The 27,860-nt window shown below is 40.0% G+C and overlaps 1 protein-coding gene and 1 long non-coding RNA gene across 3 annotated transcripts in view; one reads left to right on the top strand and one right to left on the bottom strand.

The window, feature by feature from the left end:
- LOC139985357 (somatostatin receptor type 2) overlaps positions 1-26,454 on the top strand; it is a 76,455-nt gene extending 50,001 nt beyond the window's left edge. Inside the window, exon 2 of the mRNA XM_071999747.1 lies at positions 17,838-26,454. Coding sequence (XP_071855848.1) covers positions 18,279-19,553 — 1,275 coding nt within the window. The 5' untranslated portion in view covers positions 17,838-18,278 and the 3' untranslated portion in view covers positions 19,554-26,454. The remainder of the gene's footprint in view (positions 1-17,837) is intronic.
- LOC139985361 (uncharacterized) overlaps positions 1-27,860 on the bottom strand; it is a 126,085-nt gene that overhangs the window by 48,620 nt on the left and 49,605 nt on the right. The window lies entirely within an intron of this gene.

Genomic DNA, 27,860 nt, shown 5'->3' with positions numbered 1-27,860 from the left:
ATGCGTCGTTTTATCATTTTCGTTGTTCAACGTTCGACCAGGAATTTCAATAATTTCGTTCGAAGAAACAAGCAGATTTGTTCCAGTCTGCGATTATCTCGTCAAAACACTCAAGAAATTCGTTCGTGAGTAACCTAATGGAAATGCGCGTCTAACGTATTTCCACTCCACGCGACTGTCGATCATTCTAAGAATCTCGATATGAATTATGAGACCATTCGTGAGAAATCGCAGCTAAAGAGCTTTGCGGATAGTTTATCATGATCGTTCAAATCTGTTTAAATTTTCTCCACTCTCCGGTGATAAGGAGAACGCGAAATATTCGCTTTCGAAAATTGTTCTCCATATTCGTGAAAATATAACATCCATCGAATTTATCGATCGCAGTTTAATCGCTGATCGTCGTAATTACACATCGAACCTCTTTAATAATTACACGATCCATCCTTTTTTTTATTTTAAAAGTTAAAAATATCGAGATACTCGTGCGAGTATTCGCAACGCAGTAGGATGAGCAAACAAATTGAAAAGTTCCGAATAAATTTCATTCTATCTACAATTAAAGCGTTTCGAATTAAAAGATTAAACGGATTGGTAACAAAGGAAAAATCACGCGCAAAGAGAAATTCCAATGTCGCTACAGACGTATCGATTCGCAATAAGATTTATTTCCGTGCGACGCTCCGATCCGACGCTCGCTTGGCACGATTAGCACAGCTTTTGCCCGTGTTACAGCTTTTTCCCGATTTAATTAATGTGTCGGATACGACGACTTCCTTGCTTAATTACAATGCTAAAGCGTCGCGTTTTCCTACGTTGCCGGACATTAAAAAGCACGAAAGTATGTTTCCAATCTCGTCAACTTTCCATTTGTCGTTTTGTCGTTTTGTTTAAGTTACAGATTACCTGGCGGACGCGTGCGCACTGCCTGCACCTCACGCAAACTTTTATCTATTATCGACCCGAACCAAAGCAAAACATTTGCATGTGGAAGGTCGCCGAAAAATAGTACAACATTTTTACCGTGTCGGATTAATCCACGCAATTATTCCATACCTACGACTATCTACGGGGCGTCGTTCAGAAGCCATGCCGATCATCTACATAAATTAAAATACATGGAAGAGTGTACGACTACGAACGTCACTTTTGCAAAATTTTCTTCGAAATTCACGATTATTTATGCTATGATATGATGAAATTTCTATTTTGAACAATATAAATGATTATAAGTAAAAAATACAATCAAACGTTCCTTCATCCTTAATCAAACCTTTTATGAAAAAAATACTTGTTTGTAAAATCCTCCATATATTTTGTACATATTTTATACACCTTGCAGATAAACGCACGTTCTCGATAATTTGTTTAACGGGTTATTTAATCTCGGCAATCGGATACATCGTGCACATTGAGATCGAACTCTTCTATTCCCCGGGCGAAACGCGTTGCTAAATAACGCAGAATGCCCATTGCCCATGCACCGTAAAACTCGAGACAAATAAAAATAGTCGGGTAATTTGCAAACAGCCACCGGCATAAGCGCGTACCTATGTATGTGTGAATTATTCATCCATAATTCGCTTGGCCAGGATTTATCGATCGATGGAAGCATACAGAGAGAGAGAGGGGGAGGGAGAGAGAGTAGCCCTCAGTAAACTGGTGAAACGATTCAACAGAATAATTAATTTATGAAATGCACTCGGATGGAAAGGGAAAATTTGGAAATGAGAGAATAAAAGCTCGTTCAATGTAATCTCACTTTTATCAAGGTTTATCGAAGAAAACCACTACTTTGAAAAACGCTTTAAACGAAACGATTTAAAGAACGCGAAGGGTTATCGAACACGTTTATAGTCTGCCAATCTTTTTAACAAAAAGAATTTCCTTTTTTGGGTCTTCGATCTTTTCTACTTTTGGAATCATCGAAATTGATCACACGAAAATTTTGGAATCACGCAGGTACCACCATGGAAACTTCTATATTATTAATCCGATTCGTCTGATACGGAACATTGTACTCGTCCCAAGCTAGCTGGCAAATTAACCAAACGAAATGAGGATTACGCCAGCTAGGAATCCCTTCGTTACGTAATAGCGTTATAAACCGTAGCTCTTCGAAAAGCAGCACGTAACATTTACCTGGTCGAAGATTCATAATAATTAGAGCGAAAGTCGATCTTCGAATCTTACGATCAATTGTACAAATATCAATTCTGCCTGTGCAATTATAATCCTCTTTTATATTTGTCGAGAATAGTGGATCTTAATCGCCGAAATAAAAGTAAAGGAACACTAAGGTTACACTTAGAATTCATATTATTGTTGAGATATGTATAATTTTCTGTGTTGCACTGGGTTAAATGCGTAGTAGAGATACTTGTATGCGAATATCAGTATGTGTGTGTGCGCAGCGTCTCGAAAACAAAGGAACGTAAACTAGTCAGTCGGTTAACAGTATAGAAGAAAGTGCTGAGACGCGTGCAAGTGTGTATCGATGAATATATGAGAAATCGTCCATGAAATAAATATATTATTATTTTAATATTAATCCTCAATATAAATTTAGTGTTCCTATAACATTATTTCGGCTTCAAAGATCCACAATTTTCAACAATTATAATAGTTTTAGATTTATTTAATAAAGGATTACCAGGATCTTCGTCGATATACATTTGCACGCGTCTCAGCACTTTCTTTGTCTCACCATCTTCCATACCACACTGTCAACGAAACAGTTACGTTCATTTGTTTTTAGAGACGCTGTGCACGCACATACTTCCACACACTCATATTCACATACCTGTGTCACTACTACGCGGCTAATCTAGTCTAACATACAAAATCTCAATAATATTTACTTAACATGTCAATGGACAAGATTCGATAAACGAATAATTCCCATAGTAGGAGCTAACTACCAGGTTCAACTGACGTTCAGAATTGCACTGTGCGTTTTGTTAAACTATTGTTGTATCGTGTTCACACATAATACTAGTCGAAAGTCAAAGCCACATATTTTACACAACGCGATATATTTTCTACAAAGCATGAATTTAAAAGAAAATTCGGTTTGAATTACGGTGTCTTAGGAAACTTTTTAGTAACGAAATTTGGTGCAAGTTAAGATCATTATTATCGATATTTGTAGCATTAATTTTAGATATTTTATTAAAATTTATATTATTTTGGCAATAATAAAATTAGCAGGCGATACAATATATGTAGTGGTTCCAAAAGCCAATTACGTAACTTATTCTACGCAAACAAATGCTTGCGTATATGTAAATGTCGTAAGTAGATTATGGGTATACATACATACATATATGGATTTATGGAAACTTTAGTTGTGCACAGATTGTACGTAATATACAAAAATATACGAATGCAAAATATCGAAAGTTCGATACTCGTTGTAATATTTAATAAGCGAAACAAATCTCTGCTTTAAAATTTCATTTCCATAGCTTCGTAAAAGCTTCAATATGCGTAAATAAATCCACATTGTAATTATAAAAACACTCTCGTATATAGCTAAGATTCCATTTTATTGCGCGATAAAAGATAGTTCGGATAATAAAAGCTCGGCTTTCGAATCACAGTTATACATACACACACGCACACACCTAAAATTGAAAATTATCTTGCTCGTATAAACGAAGTGTCTATAAATATATAAATTCTACTGTGCTTATTTGAAATTCGTAAATCGTACTACGTCCTATAATCTCAAAATCACAGGGAATCGCGTGAACGAGCATACAAACTGTCAGGAAGCAACGAAACGTTTGGTTGGTTATCAGTACAGCAACACGGAACCAGCTAATTCCAGCTGAATCCGTTTGAACAATCGTCAGGATCTTTTATCGACGCGTAATAAACTTTTTGGCTACTATTTTCCATCGATCGTTGCTCTTTCGATCGTCCGCGTTTCATTGCCGATATTCCCGCTCGCGAGGCTCGCTTTTCGAAATAATCATTCGCTGCCTCGCGAGCAACCGTTTTTCAACGCACGAGTTTATCTGACTTTGCTTGTCGGCGATTTCCAATTTCGATGTTTGAACAAACGGTATCGCGACGAAACGCATGTTGCCTGCACGACTCGTCGCTGATGGTACTTGTTATTTTAGACGCGCTCCGACAGAGAATAAATATCAACGATCTACCGTTGTCTCGATGTTTCTCTTTTTGTTTTTGCTGTATGATGCTCGCTGTATTTCTTCCAGCGAAGTTAATCGCGGAAAATAGAACGATCGAATTCATAGAACGAAACGAAGGAAGAAAACTTGGTAAAAATGTTCCTTAGATATCGTGGCTCTGGGAAGTCGTTCTTCCATTAAATCTCAAATGCTTTCGATAGATTGGAAGAATTAACGCGAGTACATGAAAATTTCTTCCGAGAAATCGTGCGAAGTGCGAATTATACATTCAAGGAGCTCGCGTTTCTTCGCTGGGTGTCAAGGCATCGCGCGACCACTGCAATTCCTCGTGTTTCGGTTTTCCAACGGGGGGATCTGGCTCGTGTTTCGAATCGCCCCTTTATCGCCGCGACGGTGAAATACATTAACGATTCATGAAAACTTCACAGGAGTTCCACCGACGTAACAACGCGAAGTTAGAACGAGAATGCCGCGCGGCACGCGATACACGTCTTTAAACATCGCATTTTGAGCAGGCACTTTTTCTTTCTCGGAACGTGACTTCTCAGTGAAATGCTTCCAAGCGAAGCGTAAATTCGTACCTCTGTTCGGAGGGTCCTTTGAGAAATTTCTACTTCTCCGGCGATCCTCTTAACAGAGGAAACCCGTTAAGGATACATCGACTTTATGCAGGAGAAAAATGACAAGCACTTGCGTGAAATGGTTTAGAATTTTAGAAGAAATCTAGTCTGTGGCGAATATCGGAATCAACGTTTCTTCGAGCAACGTTATACTGGGAAATTCATGGGTCGAAGAAAATACGAGCGGGTTCGTATCAATTTCGATAGAAATTTTACAATACGAGATCATTTTTATAAATCTTTATCCGTGTGCCGAATTAACTCACGTTGTTTCTTTATTATTTCCGAATATAACGCGGAAATTAATTTCTAACTGATTAATTTATTATCAAATTACGCTTCAAATCGTAATTTAATATTATTGCTGCTCATCGTTTATTCAATTGTTCATTTTGCGTATTACATTCGCAGTGAATGCACATCTCTTCGTGTTATCAATATACAAAATTATAAATGGAGCATGCGTATGTTGGCAAAAGTTATCCACTGCAAATTAAAATTATTGTACGAGACGCAACAAAAGAAGCAAGACACCGCATATATATTATATATATACGTTAACTTACTTTCAAACTTATTGTCATCTTGCATTAGCCTGGCTCTCGCTGGAACGAAAATATCCTACTTTCATCCGCCATTTCATCTTACGAAGTTTCGATTAAATTCCACGAATAAGATATTTTTCCAACTATTCGAGTCATGCGATTTCTTTAATTAACGTTATTATAACGTCTGGAAACATAAAACGTCTCGATGATATCGTTAGACCGCGATCATCGTCGATGCACGCATTCTTCTCGAACAATTCCTCGTAAATTCTTCTATCGCGTTTCATATCATCTCCTCGGCATTGTACGCTAGAATCGTGTCGCGTTTCCAGAAGTTGTTTCATCGCGGCCCCGTTTCAGCGTCGGCAAATCGTCCCTCGACCGAGATTCGTCGTTTCGTCGCGAGTTTACGACAGCCCTAAAGCTGTGTCGCATAAATTCCGGAAAGGAAGACTGCTCGCGCGACAGCCGGCGGCGCGTCCGTGAGAAATTTCGAATCGATGGAATCGGGCGCCGATATGACCATCAAAGCTTCCAGGAGATTCAGAACCAACGTTGTCCGACCAAGCGTCGGATGAAACCGCGTCTCGATCTCTCTGATTGGCGTTAGGTTAGAAACGGAACGATTAATCCATTCACGTACTAATTGTTTCACGCTAAACGTTCCGTGGTACAGTCTGTGACCTCGAGTCTACGATAAATGCGTGAAAAATGAACGGATTAAAACGGAAAGAAAAGTTAGAATCACAGACATTGTATGTCAAAATTTATCTCGAGACTGGCGATTATTTATACTATCTCTTCGCGATATCGTATGTTTGTCGATGTTATTAACACGTTGATTATCATCGATAGTCGCGTTACTAATTCTTCTTCTAAATACGATACGTTTTATGGACCACCAAATTGTCAACAATGTTAATGATTCGGATAACGTTGCGAGAAAAATGTGTGCAAATAAAATATAACATTTTGCAAGGATTAAATGTTACGCTATAGTATACTTCGACGTAGCTCCTAAACAAATTATAGAGAATTCGCGTGGCAGCCAACGTGTTAAAAAAGATATTGAAATAAATGTTTCACAAAAATACAGTTCTGTAAATATTGAATTTAAAGCTTTGAATGGCTCGATAGTCGCATATACGTGGATCGTATATTTTTACGTTAGTTTCTCTCTATTATTCTTTCTGAATAATATTTTTATATGCGAATACGACGTCAAAATATTATCTTACAGCTCCAGTTCCATTCTTTTTTTTTTTCTTTTTTTTTTTCTTTTCCTACACTCGTCGCTCTTTTCTTAAAGTTTGTCCCACTAAAGATCTACAAGGAACTTCCACCGAGTAATCGTCGCTCAAACACCAAATCGTCCAACTCTGCTACCACGGAACGAGTCGAAGTTAGGCCAAACGAGACGCAAGCCAGAGATCTCCAGAGGAGATTGTCGTCCACGTAGCAGCAGTTCCATCAGAAGCTGCTAGTTTCGGTAATTGGTCCGTCTCACGGGGTATCGTCGGAGAACTTTTAAATCGGTTGACTGCAAGCACAATGCGGCATTATAGCGGCATATCACGTTGATATTCGCGTGGGTCGGTGCAGCACGTACGTCAACTCTCCTTGCAATTCTCGAAACAGCTGGAAAATAGTCGCTATCGTCCCGATGGAATCGATCGAACTTGAACAAGTACGTGACGTTGAAACTCCTCGTGTCGCACAGTGATATCGAAACGATCATCTTGTTACGAACAATACGCGAGATATACATAGTCGTGGTACGAATGGAATTTAGCGACGACCCCGACAAATATTTCAAGATGCTTCGCTTCTTGACAAATTTTCTCCGTTTCAAGGAAATCTCGACGAAAGATGACATACCCGCGGATGCAACATTCGCGAAACAATTGTTTCTCTGTTTCTACAAGGCGCGCTCGATGTAAACGCGTGTTCGATACTCGCGGGTAATTTTCGAGACACAGTCCGAAAGTTTGTCAACCTCGCGGGAGAAGTTGGCCAATTCTAACTCGGTCATCTTTACGGCTTCGAATATTTCTTCGGGTCTATAAAAACGTCGAGAGCGTAGTTTCGTAAAAGGATCGTCGTGGATAGCTCGATATATAAGGGAATTGGGAAACGTTGAATGAAAAAGGCACGGGTTTCTTTCAAGACACTCACAGAACGATCCCCCATTTTTCTCCCACTTTATAATGCCTTTGATGTATGTACTTGGATAAATTCAGTGTCTAAGTTTGCTGGAAACTTTGTCGGGAACCGATTTTATACCTGGGGTTATGCGTTCGTATCAAAAAGCCACTTTGGCAGAGGACGATCTTCGGATGAATGTAAAAACTTCTATTGACCGTCTTCAAACGATGAATTCTAGATAAGTATTGTATATATACATGTATAGAGATGTTGGATCTCTTGATTGAGGGAACTGAAGAAAAAATCAAAAATATCCTGAAGCTTATATAATAACAACACAATAACAAACTGTGGTACTCTTTAAGGTATTTAAATTAAACCAAAACCTTTATCTTTTCCAAAACCCTCTTCTCGTTCCCTGCTCGCCAGCGCTCTAATTCCAAGCAAAAAAAGAAAAAGATGAAAGAAAAGGAGGAAATATCAGGAGCGGTGCTCCACGAGCTGGCCTGTTAAAGCGAGTTGGAGTCATAAACTGTACGAAGCCTGTTTTTCACGAAACCAGCCTGTAAACTCGTACGAGTGGTTTAAAAACTTTGTATCTACCGATGAAACGCGGATAAACTACGTAGTTTCCACTTTACATCGGTAGGTAAAAAGTAAATTGCCCGTTTGATATTTATAAAACGTTATAGTAAACAAACGAGAAGAATCGGCGCCGCGAATTAATTTAATTAAAGTTGGACAGACGCCGAAAAAGCTTCGTTCGACCTTTAGGAACATACAGATAAAACCGAATGTTCATCGTTCCATTAATCATCGCGTCTGTGGCATTTTCCATCGATCGTCCGCGCCGTGTCAAAGAGGCAGCTTCTTGCGTGCATTAACGAACATCGTAAACTTTTGCATTACACCGCTGTAACCCGTCTCGTTGACGATGATGGAGTAGCTAAGTACATATAGGTTTTTGTGTCAGAAGAAGCGTAACGTGGTTCGTCGTCTAAGATACAAGTCAACAGATGTAGGTAATTTTACCGAAAATTGTGTGTATGTTAGAGCCAAGGTTCTCGGTCTACTGAAATACACAGCTTATTGCCACAAGTTGATAAAATATTATTCTCGGCTCCACAACCGTCAAGCGAATACGTGATGAATTGCAGTGTCAACTTTTCATCGTATCGGTCACCAACGGATATTAACCCTTTAAGGACGCCACGTTTCAAAGTGATAGGAACGCGATCGATGAAAAAGATCGTAAATGTTTGCAGCTTGATCGACGTATATTCTTAGAAAAGAAGACGCATCGCCATATATTTGCTATCTCGTCGAATACCCATTTTGCATATTGCGTGCGTTCTGTGCATATTTGCACCTTTCAACTTCGCATAAAGGTATAAAAACCTTGAATCTAATCGGTTTAATAACATGGATTTATTTACGATTATACTGACATTCGAAGATCTCAGATCGACTGTAAAACTCTTTTGGCCACAAGGAGCTTTTCTTTTGAACTTTTTCACCGAATAGATTAACCTACTTAAAGGAGTAGATCCGAAATTTTACGAAAAAGCGGACCTTTGATCTACTTATCGTTCGGAATGGCTGGCTTATGAAAAACCCGGACAAGGAGATTCACAATTTCCTGTACCATTCGCCATCTTTTCAGCGCTATCAGCATACCTCCTTCAATTTACCAAGGACCGTTCATTCTCTCAAAGTCGCAACCGTTTTTCCAATTCTTTACGATGGAACTTCCTCGCAGAAATTAATTAAACCATTTAATAGAACTTCTCGTTTAATTCGCCAACTATCACGGCTGTTATATAGTGCCATTTCAGACAATTTTCAAAGAAAGTGGCACGAACTAGACTGGCAGGAAGACCGTCGATGAGAATCAAACACGAAACGACACGAGTTCTCGATGTACTCTAGAAATCTAACAAATTTCAAGGATCTGGCTGTTCGTTGCAGATGAAATCGACTTTTACATAATTGCCAGAATATCCCAGGTTATTTCGAATAATCCGATCGACCAAGCGATCCGCGAGGGTGCTGTTATTCCAGCCATGAATATCCGAACGAAAATGGTTTTCCAGTCATTGGCCTTTTCGAATTTCGTTCCTCCTCGAGGTCTATCGTTTTTAACAACATATACTCTCACGTTCGTGAGTATTGGAGCACCTGGCGTAATATAAAACGTAATAATTGGGCTAAATAGTCGAAGGAAGGATCGATCGATGAGAATTATAGGTTGAGAAGAACGATTCGAAATATGTAAATGTAAATTCTAGGCAATAGCGTGCCTATTGAAAACAAGAAGCGTTACCAGGAACATTAACCGGATAACCGAAATCGTTGGATTTCATTCTTGGCCAAATATCAGGCGAGAAACGAAAACAACGTTTCCATTTTGGAGAGTTGCCACTATAAGAGAAGGGCTTGGTGAATGGGAGACGGTAATCGCGAGTTCGACATGATTATTATCGACGTCGCCAACCGATAATCCCGCTCCAAAGAAATCTGTGCCAGTGGGTGAGATTTACGACTCTGAGATTCGTTGAACTTTCCAGATTCCTATTTCGCGTTCCTCCAATAACGAAAATATTATATCTCGAAGAAGTTACGTACATATTAACCTAATACTTCCATATGGCTACAAAAATTTGCTACCATAAAATAAAACGATACTACGAGCGATATTATGAAGATGAACGTGACAAAGAATGATTCGTTGATCTCTTATACTTTCTTGTTCAGCGTGCGATTAAAAATCGAGAGAGTTGCAGCGTTAATTGGGCGCGTCGGTTGTTCACGGTTCACGATTTCGTTAATTTACAACGTAGCAACTAAAGCATCCTAAACGGGAGCACGTTCAGTATGTTGCGTCTTCGTGCTGGAATTTAATTTTCCTGGTAGACTGTTACGAATTTCGAATTTCGTCGCAGCCTGTTTTTCTCGACGATCGCTGCTACAGTTTCGTTCTTTTCGCGGGCATCCGATTTAACGCGTCCACCCATCTTGCCGAGTTATCGATTTCACGTACACAACACCCTCTCCCACTTTTGCTTCCACGCGAAACATCGAGTTATATTAGGTCGCGGGAGTCTCGGTTTTTTTTTTTTTTTTTCATAAAGTCACGAATTTTCAACGTGCTATCCGAAATAATCTGCGCAATATCTCTTTTTATCGCGTGCAATGTCGCGTTTTCAAGTATCAACTGGCTATTTTAGTCGATTCCTATTAATAATATACGTTATTAAAATATGTATATGACATCGTATGATCTAAATCCTCTCTTAACGTTGAAACACGTAATCCTCTCTTGATAATTTTAACATCGAGACACCGTTCCTCGCGAAACTTGCGCTTTACTCTACAATTATATTCGAACGTTCCATATTACCCTCCACTGCCCGTTTATCCATAATTTCATTGAATTTCACCAAAAATAAGCAACTGTTCGCGTGCTTTCGTCTATGCGTAAAGCGTATCTCTTACAAAGGACGAGCTAATACGTTCGTACTCGATCGACCACTTCCAAGAATACGACTAAATTAGAATCCTAGGATTTCCCATTTAATACCGTGTTTCAAACTTTAAATAAAGCAAAGTGAAAGATCAAAGCGCGCAGAACAGCTTTCTATATGAGAAGCCAAGTTGCTAGACGGAATGGAGGATGAGGAAGAACAATGAATCTGAAAGCCAGCGGGAAAGCAGATCTTCCACGTTGGCGTATATCTTCGTTTGATTTCTTCTTCGATTTGCTCGCAGAGCTTGTGCATTCGCGTTGCTGGTCGCGTAATCGATTCATTTGTATCGGTTACGAGACTCGTCGCTACCTCGTCCGACTGCAGAGGGAATGGTCATTACTTCCGGTTTAACCAGCGGCGCGGCGACGCGAAGGTTTATTTACGCGTGCTACGTCGCCTCGTTATTCACGAGTTCTGTTCACCTCATATACGGAAATGCAGGCATTGTTTCGTCGTAGACGACGGTAACAACTGAACACTCGCGGCCTTGCTATTATGGTGGAGTAATAATACGTCTTTGTTTGGGTCACGGCTGTATATCACACGAGGTAATAGGATTAATAGAACAAGAGAAATTAAAAGTGCGCATTAAACAGGACGAATAGAGGTGAAACTCTGCGGTCTAGGTTGCGTTTACAATTTTCAATTGTTTAGACTGGAACAATTGAAACGAGTTGCAGGAATAAATTATACGGCGAAGAATTTCCGGCGTGTGTGATTACCATAAGTAAAACACCGAGGGAGTCCTTTGTACGTGCTGGAACATTTTATGGGGAGCCTACATTTTTTAGATTCTTTAATACTTGCGTTCGTGACGGTGCTCGTCAACATTTTAACTTTGAGATCGTAGTCTGCCGAGCTCTTTTCGAATTCTCTTATCACACGGATCTTGCTTCGTTAAATATTCTACGTGAAATTCACCTACACTCGGATCCAAAAATTCCTTTGACGACCGGAATGAAAGAACTATACATAAATTTTGCCGATCTATCCTTTGTAGGAATTAAATCTGACTTTAATATCTCATCTGTCTGTGGAGGGAAAGATTGGCACACTAGGAATATGAATTAAATTTAATATTTTATCAGCGACATTTCTGTTCGTGTCGACTAAATAATTGAACATTCGGCAATCAGTCCATTCGATTATTAATGAAAATTCGCATAAGAAGTATCAGCGAAATGAGAAACCAGCGTGTTAAGAATTACTAAGGTTACGTCGGAATATAGACTTAATTTTACCGCTTTTTATTTTTAAAATTAAACACAGAATTCAGGCAAACCAATCACAATGATAGAAGTGGCAAATCGATCGGTTAGAGTGTTTATTCTTAAAAATAGAAAACTATCAGTTGCAAAATTTTGATGGAAATTTTATAGATTAATACCAGGGTGAATTTCTAGAAATTTGAATAATTCTTCGTTAAACGTACAAACAAGTGCAAGCTTGTTTACTCTTGTATTACGTAACACGTATATTATGTATTTTCTTACACACATTTCATTTTGATTTCTTGGTACCAGTTTCATACATCATTCGTCGATAGTTGCGGTATAAAATAAGGCCGAGTAACTAGCAATAGCTGTCGCATAATTCAAAATTCCAAGAATACCAGTTCGACGTAGCGAAACCCTATATTATTGGTTCCACGTAAATTACGTGAATTTCTGAATTTAATTCCAAGCTATAGGTATTGATCGACGCTGCGTGTGAACCGACTGCCGATGTAACCAGCGCATCTTCTCCGGCGGTCGTAAAATGATGTTACAAGGTCCGTAGATGGAGTTTCGCTGCGTATTCCCCTCGCTGAACAGGGTATCAAGCGCGACCGTTTCCACTCGAAAATCGTTCCGCCTTTAATCGATGGTTTATCCGACGAATCAGGTCGAGTTTATTAACGAACCATCGTCCATTTGACGCGACTGTTTTTTTTTTTTTTTTTTTCACTTTTAAAACTGCACGCGAAGACTAACTAAGCTTTACGATATTGCAGCCGCTGACACACGAGAATTATCGAACTCCGAATGCTCCGCACGGTGGACTATGTTCTACGACAACAACATTGAAATAAATGGCCTCTGTGGCGAAACGGACGACTTTTGCTCAACAAGTATCGATACCGCGGTATCGTCCTGAATTCGTGAAATACGAATTCCTCTGGTTTCTTCATATATTAGAGATCGTATCTATGCTTTCGCTCTACTCTCCGTTCCGTTTGCAAACATTGCCGTATAACAAGCCACGAGATTAATATCTATGGACAGCAAGTTATTTATCATTTAAGTCGATATTAACGCGACTAACGTACCGTTGCGTAATGATTCTATTATATATAGAGAATTCTTTTAATATAAACAATATTTAAACGAAGAAGCTTCGAGTATCATCGTTAATATTTTTGTAAATTTTACATCGTTAATGTGATCTTGTACTATCTTACGTATATTTCAAAATAAACTCTTGAAATCTGTCGTTTCTTTCTTTTTCTCTCTTTTCTCGTGTCTTTTTTTTTTTTTTTTTTTTTTTTGAGAACTTGAGTGAAAAATTTGCTTGACCTTGGAAGCTCGATGTCAAGTGGAAGTTCCACTTTTGCATGTAGATCGGCGTATATTAAAATTTGTAAGCTGCGCGACTCTCAATTTTATACAAGAACGAACACGGACCGTATCAGTGATATGAGTCGTTCATAAGCCAGACGCGCAGTAATACGGTGACAAATTTATCAGAATAAGATCTGACCTTACAAACAGGCTAGCGTGTTGTTAAGCGTTTGTTTTATCGTAAGTCTGTTGAAAGTTTGTTAGCAAAATCTGTGCTTAATTGTTTTTTTTTTCTTTATCTTTTGTGGCTAGATTAATATATCAAATTAATACGAGGACCACGAGTTTATTGGATGAAATGCTGATACGTTTCTACAACTGTCTGCACTTCATTAAAAGTACTCGGGAACTGCACGGAAGAAGGTTATTACCGTGATATTCTTTTTTGTTTTTTTTTTTTCTTCTTCTTTTTGTAGCAAATACACAATGGTTAATTGTATACTGGACAGAGTTGTGGTTCTTTTTTCTCGGTGAAAATAAAGAACGTTGATAAAGAATGGGGCAAGCGAATACAATGTAGAATATTAGTTTCTCCTTGGACTTGTGCTATTCATCTTTTATGCGATATTACCCAGGGACAGAAGGAGACTATGTAATAATACGAAAACGATGTATACGTAATGAGACGTTTCGTTGTGTTTTTCTCGAGGATATATTTTCTAGCACGAAGGAAGAATAACACGGAGGAAGAAAAAATCGCAATAAGAGGGAGGTTTCATTTGGAAAACAGTTCGAATGAAATTCGACGTTTAATACGAAAATTCCACGTGTTGCTGTTGAGATCTGGATTTCTGCCAAAATTGATGTACCGCGGTTATTCGGAACGTTGCAAGCAAATACGCTAATAATACCTTGTCGCAACTGCTACTTTGTTTCCTGGCCAGAACAAGCGTCATTATTCGCTGTAGCGTCTGTTCGTGATCGTTCCTGATAAATGACTTCGTGAAATAGAAGATCTATACAACCGAGGAAAATACATCTTTCAGGGAATTAGGTCGAAATAAAAAATTACTAACTAAACTATTTAGTATGCAACAATTTCTTCTTCTTCTACAATTTAAATAACAGTATTTGTATTTAATGGCGCTTAATTTTTTTTATAATAAAGATAGTCGTGAATGTTTGATCAAAACGTTCGTTCAGTGAAGCGATCACTCGTACGGTTAATCTTCGTTTGCTCCACTCGTTGTTCAAACAATGCGGAAATAAATTTGCCAGGGTAAAAAGGGGCGGAAAGTAAATTGCTGAAACGTTAAGACGATCGTTTTACGGGTAATTGCAAGGCTATAGAAAGGATGGCCCGATAATGACGATCGATCGGCGCTCATTAGCTTGCGGAGCAACGCGACGCACCGCGAATTTTCTCACCGTTTAAACGTTCGTCATATCGCCATTCGTTTCGCATCGTCTCATACCAGAGACTAATGAGCGCTTCTAAAACAATATGTTTCCCGTGCTGCGATCGCGCGTCCACTTAATTCCACTTCAACGGAGTTTAATAGAAAACGAATGGAACGATCGACCTGAATGCTCCTTGAAAATCTTCACGATCGAGTCGGACGAGAAGGAGATCCTTTTTTGGTTCCCGATTATCTCGTAGTTCAACGCTTTAACGAGGATTTCGGCGAACTTTCCGTCGAAGAGGCGACCAACCAATAATATTTCAGCGCAGCGACCCGATGAAAACACAGATAACACTTTCCATTGGATATCGATAATGACTCGCGTTTAATGAAACTGGAGAAAACGCGAAGCGAGTTAAACGAGAACGAGGTTCTCTCTTTTCCACGAACAACGCGAACTTTCCTGATAATAATACTCGCGCCCGAAACGATAATGACGATCTTTCATGAGCGAACCATCGTGATTTTCAAACGAGACGTGCAATCTAATTTGCGAGAGTAATCAAAGCAAGGAATTCATGCTGCCGATTTGAAACTTCCACGATCATCGTTTCGTCGAATTATTTCAGATCAAATCGATGGATAATCGAGGCGCGTCAATGTTGTAAAGCATTCGAAAGTATTAACTGGAAAAGTAACGTTAGTTTCTGTTGAAGTGAGCGCCACTTCTTTCTCGAGCGCCGAGGCCATCGATAGCGCATAGACAAAAGAATGCGTCGATGACAGACCATAAGCGGTACATGTGCGACGTTCTTTTAGTCTCAGGGCAACATTGCTAGCGTGCGGATCTGGACCAGCTTACATTGTATTCCACACTTTGTACTTTAATATTCACAATATATATATATATACTTACAATGCCTTACAATTTACCTACGCGTTTCTTTGATTCCACATACATCAAATAACCTTAACAGTTTCTTGCATGCTAACTTGCTACGGTGTTGTTATTTCGTCTAATTTTACCATTACGATTCTCAGCCACTCGTATTTTTATCAAAAAACAATTTCCGAATCAAACGAACTTCACCTTTCCCTGAGTCCGCAATTTTTCACCATAAGCTCTTACCTGTTCTCCGAGTTCCCGAGCAAAAATCTACCAGAGTTGATTAGGTCGTTGCTTCGTTCTAAAAAATTGCTAATCCGAATCTTGCAACTTCTAGAAGCATCAGAGTCTCGGGAAACAGCGATGGATTGGCCAAACGATCGTGCGAAGTGATCAACGCCAGTGTTGCGACGCTTTTACCAACGGATCGTGCGTAGTCGCTTTCGTTGCATTGAAAATCATTCTTAAACATTCGAGCAACGAAGAACATCTGGTGCAGTTTCGCGTCGAGTTCTCGAGTTTCTCGAGCCGCTTGTTCGGCTTACCAGCGTGGCGAAAGCCACAAGCTGTGGTTGCCCGAAACGTTGAACTCTCAAGTCACGAGTCAACTCGGATCACCGTAATGTTCCTCGCAATCTAACCTTCTCTCCTTGTTCCAGAGTTGTCAACAGGATTCTCGGTTTTCGGTGCAGCTATCCTGTTCCCAAAGATTTACGTTTCGTTTGATCAACAATCGCGTTGCTAGGTTTATTTCGAAAAGAGAACGACCTTGGAGAGGTTAGTCCTTAATTTATGACGTCGATGAATGATTTATCACATAATACAGCGAAATTATGAACAAAGTCGGTAGAAGAAAACCAAACTCAAAAGTAGAATTCGAACGACAGCTGCGAGAAATATTTCGAATCGACTGCTATCGAAGAGTTTACCGAACGACCACAGCGACATGCAGCGATGTTTTAAGTGTTTCGAACGTTCCAAGAGGTTTAAGTAAATTCCACCAAGTTCTAGTATCTAAATCAACAGTTGCGCTGTTAGGGTTGTTTGGATAGAGAACTGTCGTAGAGAACTAGAGTTAAGTATAATATGATATAGCAGTGTGTTTCTGTTTAATTGGAGTGGAATTTAATTAGAATGGAATACGGCGGTGTTTTGGGTGTTCCAGTTTACTTGCTCACATTTGTTTAATTTAACGTTTCGTGCCAATTGTATAACAAACGTGTTGCGAATGCTTTCCAAGCTTTGACCGTAAAAGCATTGTTTTATATATATATATATAATATAGGGCAACAAAAAGTGATAATTATTTACAAATTCATGTATATTTACTTTTAGATGTATGTTTAATTAATTATCGATTATTAATTATGTAGCACATTCAAATGATTAATGTTTGCAAGCGTGCATAATATTACATATTTAATTTATGAAATACGAAGAATTTGGTATCGCGAGCTATCGAAGATTAATTGAACTGTAACGATAATTTAACTGTAATTTTACAACCGAAATAAAAAATTATACTGGTTCGTAAACAATATAAGAGACTATACTTATTTTGTCAGATATAACTATTGAAAATACTTAGAACTTATAATCGTAAGATCAAACTCGTATTACGAAAGCAATGAGAATTTGAGATGGTTCAAACTTCTCGATCACCTTCTCTTTGAGACACACCCTCCATCGATTCATCCGATGAAAGCAACCGGTGCTATACACCACACAAATTGAGTCTATTGTTGTCAATAATGGGGTTGAAATTACTCGTCGAACCCTTGCCAACGAAATCTTTGTACTGCAGATCTAAAAAATCCTCAGGACGCACAATTCAATCAGAAAGTTTTCAATAGCTTAGCTCGCTCTCTGTTTGTATCGAAACCGCTTAAAGACAAATTTAAGTTTAAGCTGTATAAAGAAATAATATCGGATTCGTCCGAAGAAACGTCCATTTACGCTTGAACATCGTGAAATCAAATTTGAAAAACGGTGCTTTCTTTTGTTTCAGACTCGCGTGCTCGGGAGGAAACGAGAGAAGACGAGCGTGCAGCGTTGACTTCCGAGTGATCGGGTGTCCGGAAGCGCGATCGTTTCACGGCTGACGGAATGACGTCGGATCCATCTCTCGTATCGTCGTCGTCGGCGCAGCGATCCTTCGTCTACCCTCTGATCCCCGACAGAATACGACGAACGCACGTTTAATTCCTAAAAGGCGGTTCATACATTCGTATCTCCCCTAAAGACGAACAAATCTCGTGAAAAAGAGAAAGTAAAGACTGTCTCGGTAATCTTTCTTCGTGCCGAGTAATCGCAGTTAGATCTCTTGAACCATCAATCGAAAGCTATCGTGTGAATAATCTCCGGGAGAAGATCGTTCGAGAAAAAAGTAAATTTACGAAGGGGACGAAGATCGTTCGTTGGACGAAGAATCTAAGAGGGCTGGAGCAAAATGAACGCCACGATAATAAGCTACGAGACGACGCCGAGCATGATGGACTATCCTCGCGTGATGAATCAGGAGGAGTCGATGATCCAGAATTGCGAGGCTGATCTGCCGATCGTCTCGCTGGTCAATCAGATTCTCTACTCTATCGTCTGCATCGTTGGTCTTCTCGGAAATACTCTGGTGATTTACGTGGTGTTACGGTTCTCGAAGATGCAAACAGTGACCAACATGTACATCGTGAACCTGGCCATAGCAGACGAGTGTTTCTTGATAGGAATACCTTTCCTGGTGACCACGATGAGCCTACGTAGCTGGATCTTCGGGAAGATCATGTGCAAAGCGTATATGACTACAACCAGCATCAATCAGTTTACCAGTAGCATCTTCCTGTTCATCATGAGCGCCGATCGTTACATCGCCGTGTGTCATCCGATATCTTCGCCGAAGATTCGTACGCCGTTCATCTCCAAAGTGGTCTCTCTAACAGCCTGGGCCACGAGCGCTCTCTTTATGATCCCTATATTTCTGTACGCCAACGCGATGGAGTCTGAGAAAGGAATCAACTGTAACATCTACTGGCCAAACGATCGCGGAGGCCACACTACCTTTACTTTATACACGTTCATCCTAGGCTTCGCCATTCCACTGATTCTCATTCTGATCTTTTATTTCCTCGTAATCAGGAAGCTTCAAACGGTCGGACCAAAGAACAAGTCCAAAGAGAAGAAACGATCTCATCGTAAAGTGACCAAGTTGGTGCTGACAGTGATCACGGTGTACGTTTTGTGTTGGCTGCCCTACTGGCTGATGCAAGTGGCGTTGATCTACACTCCACCCAAACAGTGTCAGAGCAAGATCACGATTACCAGTTTCTTACTCGCTGGCTTCCTCAGTTATAGCAACAGCGCGATGAACCCTATCCTATACGCTTTCCTCAGCGATAATTTCAAGAAAAGTTTCTTAAAAGCGTGCACTTGCGCCGCTGGAAAGGACGTGAATGCCACGTTGCATATCGAGAACAGTGTATTTCCACGGAGGAACAAGGCGAACGCTGAAAGGCTTCAGTCGAATCGACAGGCTACATCCGGTCAATCGAGGATGGAGCTGGAAGACGAAGACGCCGAGAGAGGATTACTGATCAGCAAAACTTCCACGACGACGGTGACCATGACGTCACGATCGAATATTACCATAGGCAACGAGCCGAGAGATCAAACGCAGAGAGAGAAAGACGCGATGAAAAATGGAACGCAATTGACATTGTTGACGCAGGTGTAAAGAATAAACGAAAAAAAAAAAACGAAGATAACGATTCAACGAAATGCGAACGACGGGCTAACGACGGCCTCTTAATTTTTTCTTTTCCTTGTCACGGTGATCAGATGAGCCTAGGATCATCGTGCAAGAAGAGAACCGATTTTAAGGAACGAAGAAGATCGATGTCGTGGAACGAATTTTCAGATAACGTTAGAATCGTCGAAACAGCGACTCGATAAGATCGTTCATCGAATTTTTGCTACTTTCCCTCGCGATCCTGTTACCGAAGGATCTGCTCCAAAATCACGTTCGTGCGTCGACCGAATGTAAACGCCCATTTCTGTACATTTGTCTCGTTCCATTCCTTCGTTGTAGTAGCTGGTTTCGAACATTACTCGCAAAAAGGCTGGAACATCACTGGAAATCGGCCGAGGAAGGAGGCCGAGCATTGCTTGACCCGTGACGCACGTGCCGCCATTACTGCTCTCGGAGAACGGGTCAAGAGCGTGGTCATTCCGTTTAGTTAACTCTACACGCACGCACAACAACCGGGAGAATAAACGAATCGTCGATGAGTTTGCCAAGCGCAGCAACAGAAGCGCTATCGAAGAACAGAATCCCTTTGATAGAATGGCTGTTGAAGAGGCGAGTCTTATTTCTGTATAGAATGCCTTCGCTTGAGAGATCATATGAAATTTAATGAAATTCCATTGGTAAATAAATTAAACGAGAAGAAAAGCAAGTCAAATTTGTACATATTATATACATATAGTGTAGTCGATCGATGTATTTATCGATTAACGTCGATGGTTCAACGAAAGAAAAAGGCGAATGGTTTCCGTGCCAAAGACAGTGTATTTCAGCGACACGTTTCTCTCTAGTAAGGAGCACGACGATAGTGCTTCAACGTCTTTACGAACGAGTCTATTCGATCTACGGCTGAGAAAGATCGATACAGCATGCCTCGAAGAAGAGAACAACAAGTTGCCTTGGAGACTCGCGGTTGGAACAGCTTTCTTTCGTATTTTCTTGCTACCTCGATGTCTCGTTCTGTTATTTCGATTTTTATTCACCCTCTTTTCTTACTCGTGACAGGGCGCACATTGTGTGGAAGAGAAATCGTGGCGAAGATCGGGATCAAATTGCTCCAAAGACTATCGCAAGAAATCGTAGCGTATTTTCGTGATTTATCGCTGTATTTCGGATCAGTTTACTTTGTGAAAGCAACGTGTCGATCATTTAGAAAGTTAAACGTTTCAGAACGTTCAAATTGAAAAATACATCGTGGACGGAGACTAATAGCGAACGTTTGACAGCGTGTGGCGTAGTTATGGGAATTTACTTTCGTTAGTCTTAAAACTAAAAGGAAAAAAAACTGTCGTTGTAGTTCGAATTTGAAAAATTCTTGTATACGCGCACGATGAGAAGAATACGAAGAGAACATCGTTTCATCATCCGATGATGGACACTGTGTTCGTGGATCACGATTCTTGCTTGACTTGATCGAACCTTCGAGACAAAAATGTGTAATTTGAAAAGCGTTCGATGAAGTCGAGCAACAAATGAATCGACGTTATGACCGTCAATTGTCGTATAAAAAAAAAAAAAAGACGGCAAGAGGAAGAAAATTGTTAGTCGCTATCAATTTTCTGTATCAAGTTGTGTAAAGTAAAGTAAAAGTTAACGCGTGAATGTATAAAGTTTCGAGAGCTGATCATAAAGATCAAAAGCTGCCTTCGCAAGTAACACGTTGAAGAATCGAGATGGCAATGAAAGGATGGAATCGTGTTTAAGGAACGTTGGTCTTCAATAAACTAGCGATATAAGTCGCGCTGATTGTCCTACGTTTGCCTTTCAATCAGCATATCTTTTGAACTGCGAGGAGGTTTTCATTACTACGCGTCGTTCTATGGCACACAATCATTCTGTTTCGCAAATTTAAAAGTACGATGCTTTTGAACCTCAAGTTATTCTTCGTCCGAATGTATCTACCTCGCGAGGGATGAAATTTTACCCAAGAAAAACTAAATTTCGCCTACTGGCAGATTCATAAAATCAGACTGAAATCTGAATTTCAATGTATTCTAATTTCCAGGATACTCGACGAAACAGAATCGATTCATCGCTACTTGCGATTCAGGAATGTTACAATTTTTAAAATTTTACAGCGAATATCGAATTTTACTTTATTCCAATTATCGTCATCTTGACACTTAAATTAAGAATAAATTACCGAAGTGCTGTCAACGTTCGGCTATTAAAAGAGAATCGATTCGTCGTTGAAAGCAGCTCGAGTATAAGATCTGATCAAGCTAACAACGAAACTCATTCTGTTTAGAAAGCACAGTAGCTACAACAGCCATATCGAAGATACACGCACAGTTTCGAACGGGGCCAGTCGTGAAACAAGCTTCAACGTATCACATGCGAGCACAGTTCGTTTCAGCTCGTTAATTTCAGTCTACACGCGTGCTCGTAAAAGCCGAGAAACGAGCACGAGTGCAGATCATTATGTGACCTACTCGTAGATAGTCCCAGCGGGGATGCATTTAAAAAATGAACAGGAGCAACGTAAACGTCGTTGTAAAAATACTTACTCGAAATTGCGAGAACGAACGAGAACATCGCGGCGTTCTCGTTCAGCGAGAACAGTTGGATGAACGAGATTGCGATCTCGCGGTGAGAAATTTCCCTTTCTTAATTAAATGTCGAACAAACGTTGATTATCGGATCGTCGATACGAACAGATTAAACGATATATCGGGGCGAACTTGTTGAACAGTAGTGTAGTCGATTCTCATGGATTCGCCAACTGATAGTAATTTCTTGCAGTCAACATTGGCAACTTTATACTACGGATGGTTTTTATTTGACGATATAAGCCGGCGCGATACTGCGAGGATCTTCGAGAGCGTAAGTTAAATAACGAAAGCACTCGAAACACGAGCTGGGAATTTTCGAAGATTTGCTTAAAAAGCTATCGAAAAAGCTTCCGCCTACGGGTTCCATAATCGATTTTGCGATAGGAATATGAACATCGATCGAACAGTTAACTATACGGGATATTCGTTAAACACTGTAGGATAACTCGATCAATTACCAAATATCTTAATTTCCGCCACAGTAAAATCTAAATATTTGAAACGATTTGTTGCAAAAGAGATACAATACGCCGCGGAAGATAATCTCGTTTTACCAACTCCCTCTGAATATTCCCGCGCGATCATCGGAATTTCCAGCGTACAGCAAACAACAGGTAAACGCAAAACGGTAATTCAGGTTGCAGAATCCAGGTAAATACAGCCGCGCTTAACGGATTACAGTAGTTGAATACCTATCTGTAACAATTAGAATCCGCCGTCCATAACGAGATGAAGTTCCCTGTTTAAATCATTACGCGAAATCTTTGAGAGATTAACTAACTTCTGTTTGTCCGACGCCGCATAATTTGTTCTTGCGATAGAATAAAAGAAGGATCTGTTTCGCGAGCCTAACGATTTCAAAAAAGCGGAATATTTATATTTTTATAATCGATATTATTCCTACAAAAATCTCAGTCTCCCATTCCATAACTATTTATGCGAAAAATCGCTAAACTTTATGTTTTTAGACGTCTCAGGGTGTTACACTTCCTTAAGAAAATAATCGAATTATTCTATGTTTCTTTTTCTTTTTATTACTAAGACACGAAATATTCGATATGGTGAGGTATAGTTTCGCGAGAGATGAACGATTAGGTGTACGTGTTCTACGCAAAAAACGAACGACGGTTCGGAAAATGGGATGAGAAGCTTGCCGACGGATTAACCTTAATCGCGTATGAACAATTAGCGTACGTTAAAGGGGTGTGCATCGGGCAATCAAAGAGGAAAATTTCATCGTACCGGAAATTTATTCCATGGCATCTCGTACAAACGTAAATATCGTCCTATCGTACGATTCCCTATGGCCTTTTATTTTCACGAACATAGCTGCCACTGGAAACCGACACGTCAACGGTGTTTCTTCGTCTGTCGAGAACGACCCATAAATCAGAAGCGAACTACGGTGATTTTCTCCGAAATGCTACACTATCTGTCAATTTTACCATTCGCCTTTCGTTTTATCATTTCTGTCGCGTAAAACAGATAACTGTTTACGAATTACCTAACCGTATTCGAATGACAAAATGGTCACTCGTAAAATAACAAGCTTAATGTCGCAGGGTTAGAAATTAGGTACAGAAGAACGGCGAGAAAAACAACGAAACGCTTTCACGAAGAATTCGCTTTAGTATCCTTCGAGAGTATCTTCGGTCGAACGTATGTCCGCAGTTTCCCATTTCTTTCACGCTGTTTATTTATTATTGCCGCCGTGGCTTCGACAGGGTTCCTTCCACACGAGGCGTGGTAATACCGTATCCTGATCTCATAACTTGCTCGATAAGCCCGATAATACCTTCGTATATCAGCTCGATAATGTTTCTAATAGCCCTCTAAAGCAGTACACGACACGTATTACACGATTTTTCAAGGGAACGTGTTACCCGCTGTTGATTTTTATAACTTCTCCACGCCAAGTATCACCGTCGTTCGACAGATTTCCAGATGAAACGCGTAACTGTATCACCGAACGTATTTTCTGGGTTCTCGCGAACGAGTGAATTTCGAACGAACGAACGATATTTATCAGTAGAATATAGATGTTTACGGTTGGAAATTTAGATGCGTAGAGATACAAATCTTTATTCGAAATTCGTTCTTCTAATTCTATCTGTAAAACCTTAAATTTGCATGTATACTCGCAGCCTAATTACGATCTGCTAAATTATCGTGCAGAGGAATTCTAATAACGAGAAATTTCATTTTATTTCTAAAATTATTGCGTTGCGCTGTTACAAACCAAGGCAAGGTGAATAGTTTGCCGACGATAGAAAAAATAATAACGTGAAAAAGAAAACTAATGGCTGTAAATATTTAGAGCAATTTCTTTACAGAGTCCAAGAGATGCTTGCAATTTTCAACGATTTCGTGACACGATGCACCATAGCGGAGGTTGCTTCTTCGACAGAATTCTAGATGTTCATCCTTTGGAGACATCCGGTTGGAAAATGCCGCTACTTCGGTTCGCAAGCAATATCGCGCCACTTTGGAAGTACTCGGGCGTCTAAATTTATAGTCCTGTGTACGCGAGCGGTGTCTCTTTTCGGATCTCCAAAACGAAGGGCGAAGGAACTTCTTATGAAACTTAAGCACACCGGCTGAAAGAGTTTACCCTGTTCCCGAAATTTAAACGACGAAGTCGATCATTGTAAGACAAGTGGAATTTCTTTCGCTACGAACAAACAAATGCTTTCTGTGGAACACGAGTACATCGCTCGAAAGTACATGCAAGCTTTGAAAAACAAGAACCATTGTAAAAAAAAAAAAAGATTTTCGTTAAATTTTTCGAAGGCGACAAACAAAATAATCGTTTTGGCGCACGCAGTTTTTATCGCAAAATTGTATCAAACGCTCGTTGTCGCGAATTCGCTCTTTCCGTACGAAAATTGGCGATATATCGTAATAATCAAACGTATTCTACTCGTGAAATTAGAAACAGACGCTCGAGAAGTTTACATCACGCGAATCGGAGACGCGAACACTCATTTCACCTATCGAAATAGACAGAAATGAGATTAGAAAAATCGAAGGACAGTTAAAGTTTCAGTTCGCCGCTATCCAATTGTGTTTTTCTACTCTTAACGTGTTGCACGAACTCGAGAACAGAGAAATTCGCGAAAGAATCAACCCTCGTGTAGAAAAATTTTCTTAAAAGCTTCAAAGTCCCTTCGCTGATTCACGGAAAAGCGAGAACGAGAGAAAAATTCATAGATTGGAATAACGGATAAACAGACTTGAAAAACTTGAATGCACAAATGTTGTACCATAGTGTTATATCATCTCCAGGCAGTGTGCGTTTTCCAGAATCATATCGTTGAGATGACGTGCATCGAAGCTATCGAAGGTATGTGGCGGTCACGGGTAATTACATTACAAGGAACCCTCTTACCAGAGAGAAGAGAAGTACGGCCAATGGGTTTGCTTCCGTCGCCGCGCTATCACGTTACGAACGCTAAAATAACGCGAAAGGAGGCGTAACTTTGGTGCCGGTCGGTCGTTACGGTCGTTAAGCGGTGGCTGGCCCGCGGAATTCCTATTTAATATCGTTAAACGAAACTGCAATCACATTTAAATTTTAATGCCCGACGTTACACGGTATACTACGAGGGCGGAACGTTTAATCGCGATGCTTTTATACGGTTAAAAGCGAGACGGAAAACGAGCGTAATTTGCTAGTCGAACGGTACTCCAGATTAAAACAAAGTCTCGTTCACGCTGAACGCTAATAGTCAGAAAACGCGAAAGAATAGTTTTCTTCTATTTATTCTCATTATCGCGCTCTTTCTATCCTAAACTTTTCGCATTAAGGATGTATTAACGTCGATACTTTTAAATCGTTTAATTAGTTTCTAAAAATGAAGAAGGTTGAGTGGATGCTATTCTTTCTTTTTTTTTTTTTTTTTTTTGCAATTGTTTTATCGTACATTGCGATACTTGGAGCGAGATTGAAATTCGTTGACGTTCAAATGCAGAAATTGTAGAATGGCAGATGAACGTAGGCGTTGACGATCCTCGCCTTCTCGACGATAATTAAAATCCTCCAGCTTTACGCGTCGGATTTAACGCCACGGCATTACCAATGAAACGCGATGTTACGATCACCATTGCTTTCACAGAGACTCGAGGACGCTCGTAACGGGAATACAAGGATGCTCATTCACCTCGATCCTCTTATTCGAGATTTTGAAACAAACAATGGATTCGAAGCGATTCTATGTAGAGGAACGTTGATTATCAGAACATCGGTTAACGATGATGCGGTTGATTCCTAGCAAGTAGAATCGAAACGCAAGAGGAAACGACACGATAATATCGGTTGATGATAATATCTTTATTTATGGACCAAAATTTTTCTACAGAAATAGAAAAGTCGTAAGAAAAATCAAGGAAGTCAAACGGAATATTCCAAGGTTCTCGACGTTGATTAGCAGCAAGCGTGCGGAAAACGTTTGCGGAATATTCTTACACGATTTCTAAGAAATCAAGGACTTGGTCCAGATCAGAGAACCGTTGCTCTGGCGTGAATCAATCACAAAGAATCATCACCGCTTCCGATTAAATATCTCATCGATATAAAATTGCCTCGTAAATTTCTGGAAAAGTAATAAACGCTCGTACGGGAATCGACAAGATGGATTCGAGAAGATTTTCGAGATACGACGCTTATCGTGAAAACCGTATGGCTCCTTTTCACCGTTTGATCTATATTTCGTTATTTGAGAATTTGATTTGAGAATGGTCCATAAAATTCAAAAGTCACGTAGATCAAAAGTGAAGAACGCGTACGCGACTGTAGATTTTTAAATAATTATTTTCCCTTACGATTCGTAACAGTTCTTAAGCAAAGAAATAAGTTTGAATTTTTCAATTTTGTCCCGTTAAACTTTTTTCATTTATCTTCCTTTTCGATCACGTTTTCGGCTCGAAGCTACGTGTACTTTAGGAAACTCTGAGAGATTGGCCGAGAATTCTCCAGGGATACGGAAAGAGGGCACGATAAAGAGAAAAGAGATCACGTGGTTCTTTTTGGTTCGCATTTACTTCGACGTTCGCGTTCGGAAAACACGCGGCGCGTCTCGATTCGTACGGTTCAAGGAGCAACGAATGGGAAGACGAGGAAATGGATACGGTTCGTCGACGATTAATTCGCCACCTACACTGTTTCGCATACGGTTCACCGCGCGTTTTCGCTTCTTTGATCAACGATTGCCTGAAATTCCGTCGGAAGATAATGGCAAACGAGGAACGCGAGAGGAGATTCGAACAGAAAACAATGTTTCTTTTTCTCTTTCGAAAGAAAAACTTTCAAAATCAAATTACCGTTTCATCGATTTGTAACTACTTCGATCGTACGATCTTCGTTTTGATTCTACTCAGAGCGACTCTGAGTTTCCTTCGATTTATTTTAATCGAAGTCGATTTATTTAATCGAACGTGGAATCGAATCGTCGATGATAAACCTATGGAAATGGCGTACTCCGATCTGCTTACGGTTTTCTCGTAACGATGGTTGACATAGCGAGACCGGAAGGATACGAAGTCGTGGCTATGTTACGCAACCAGATCGTGTGACCGCTTCGTGTGCTCGAGTGTTGAGCAAACTGCATGGACTGTCGCTAACTTGTGAAACGAGGGAAACGATATAGCAGAAGCTACACGCGAAAATCCCAAAGTCTCTGTTTGGCGT

Source organism: Bombus fervidus, chromosome 3 (genome assembly GCF_041682495.2).
Source record: "Bombus fervidus isolate BK054 chromosome 3, iyBomFerv1, whole genome shotgun sequence".
NCBI lineage: Eukaryota > Metazoa > Arthropoda > Insecta > Hymenoptera > Apidae > Bombus > Bombus fervidus.
This window is presented reverse-complemented; position numbering and strand designations above follow the sequence as displayed.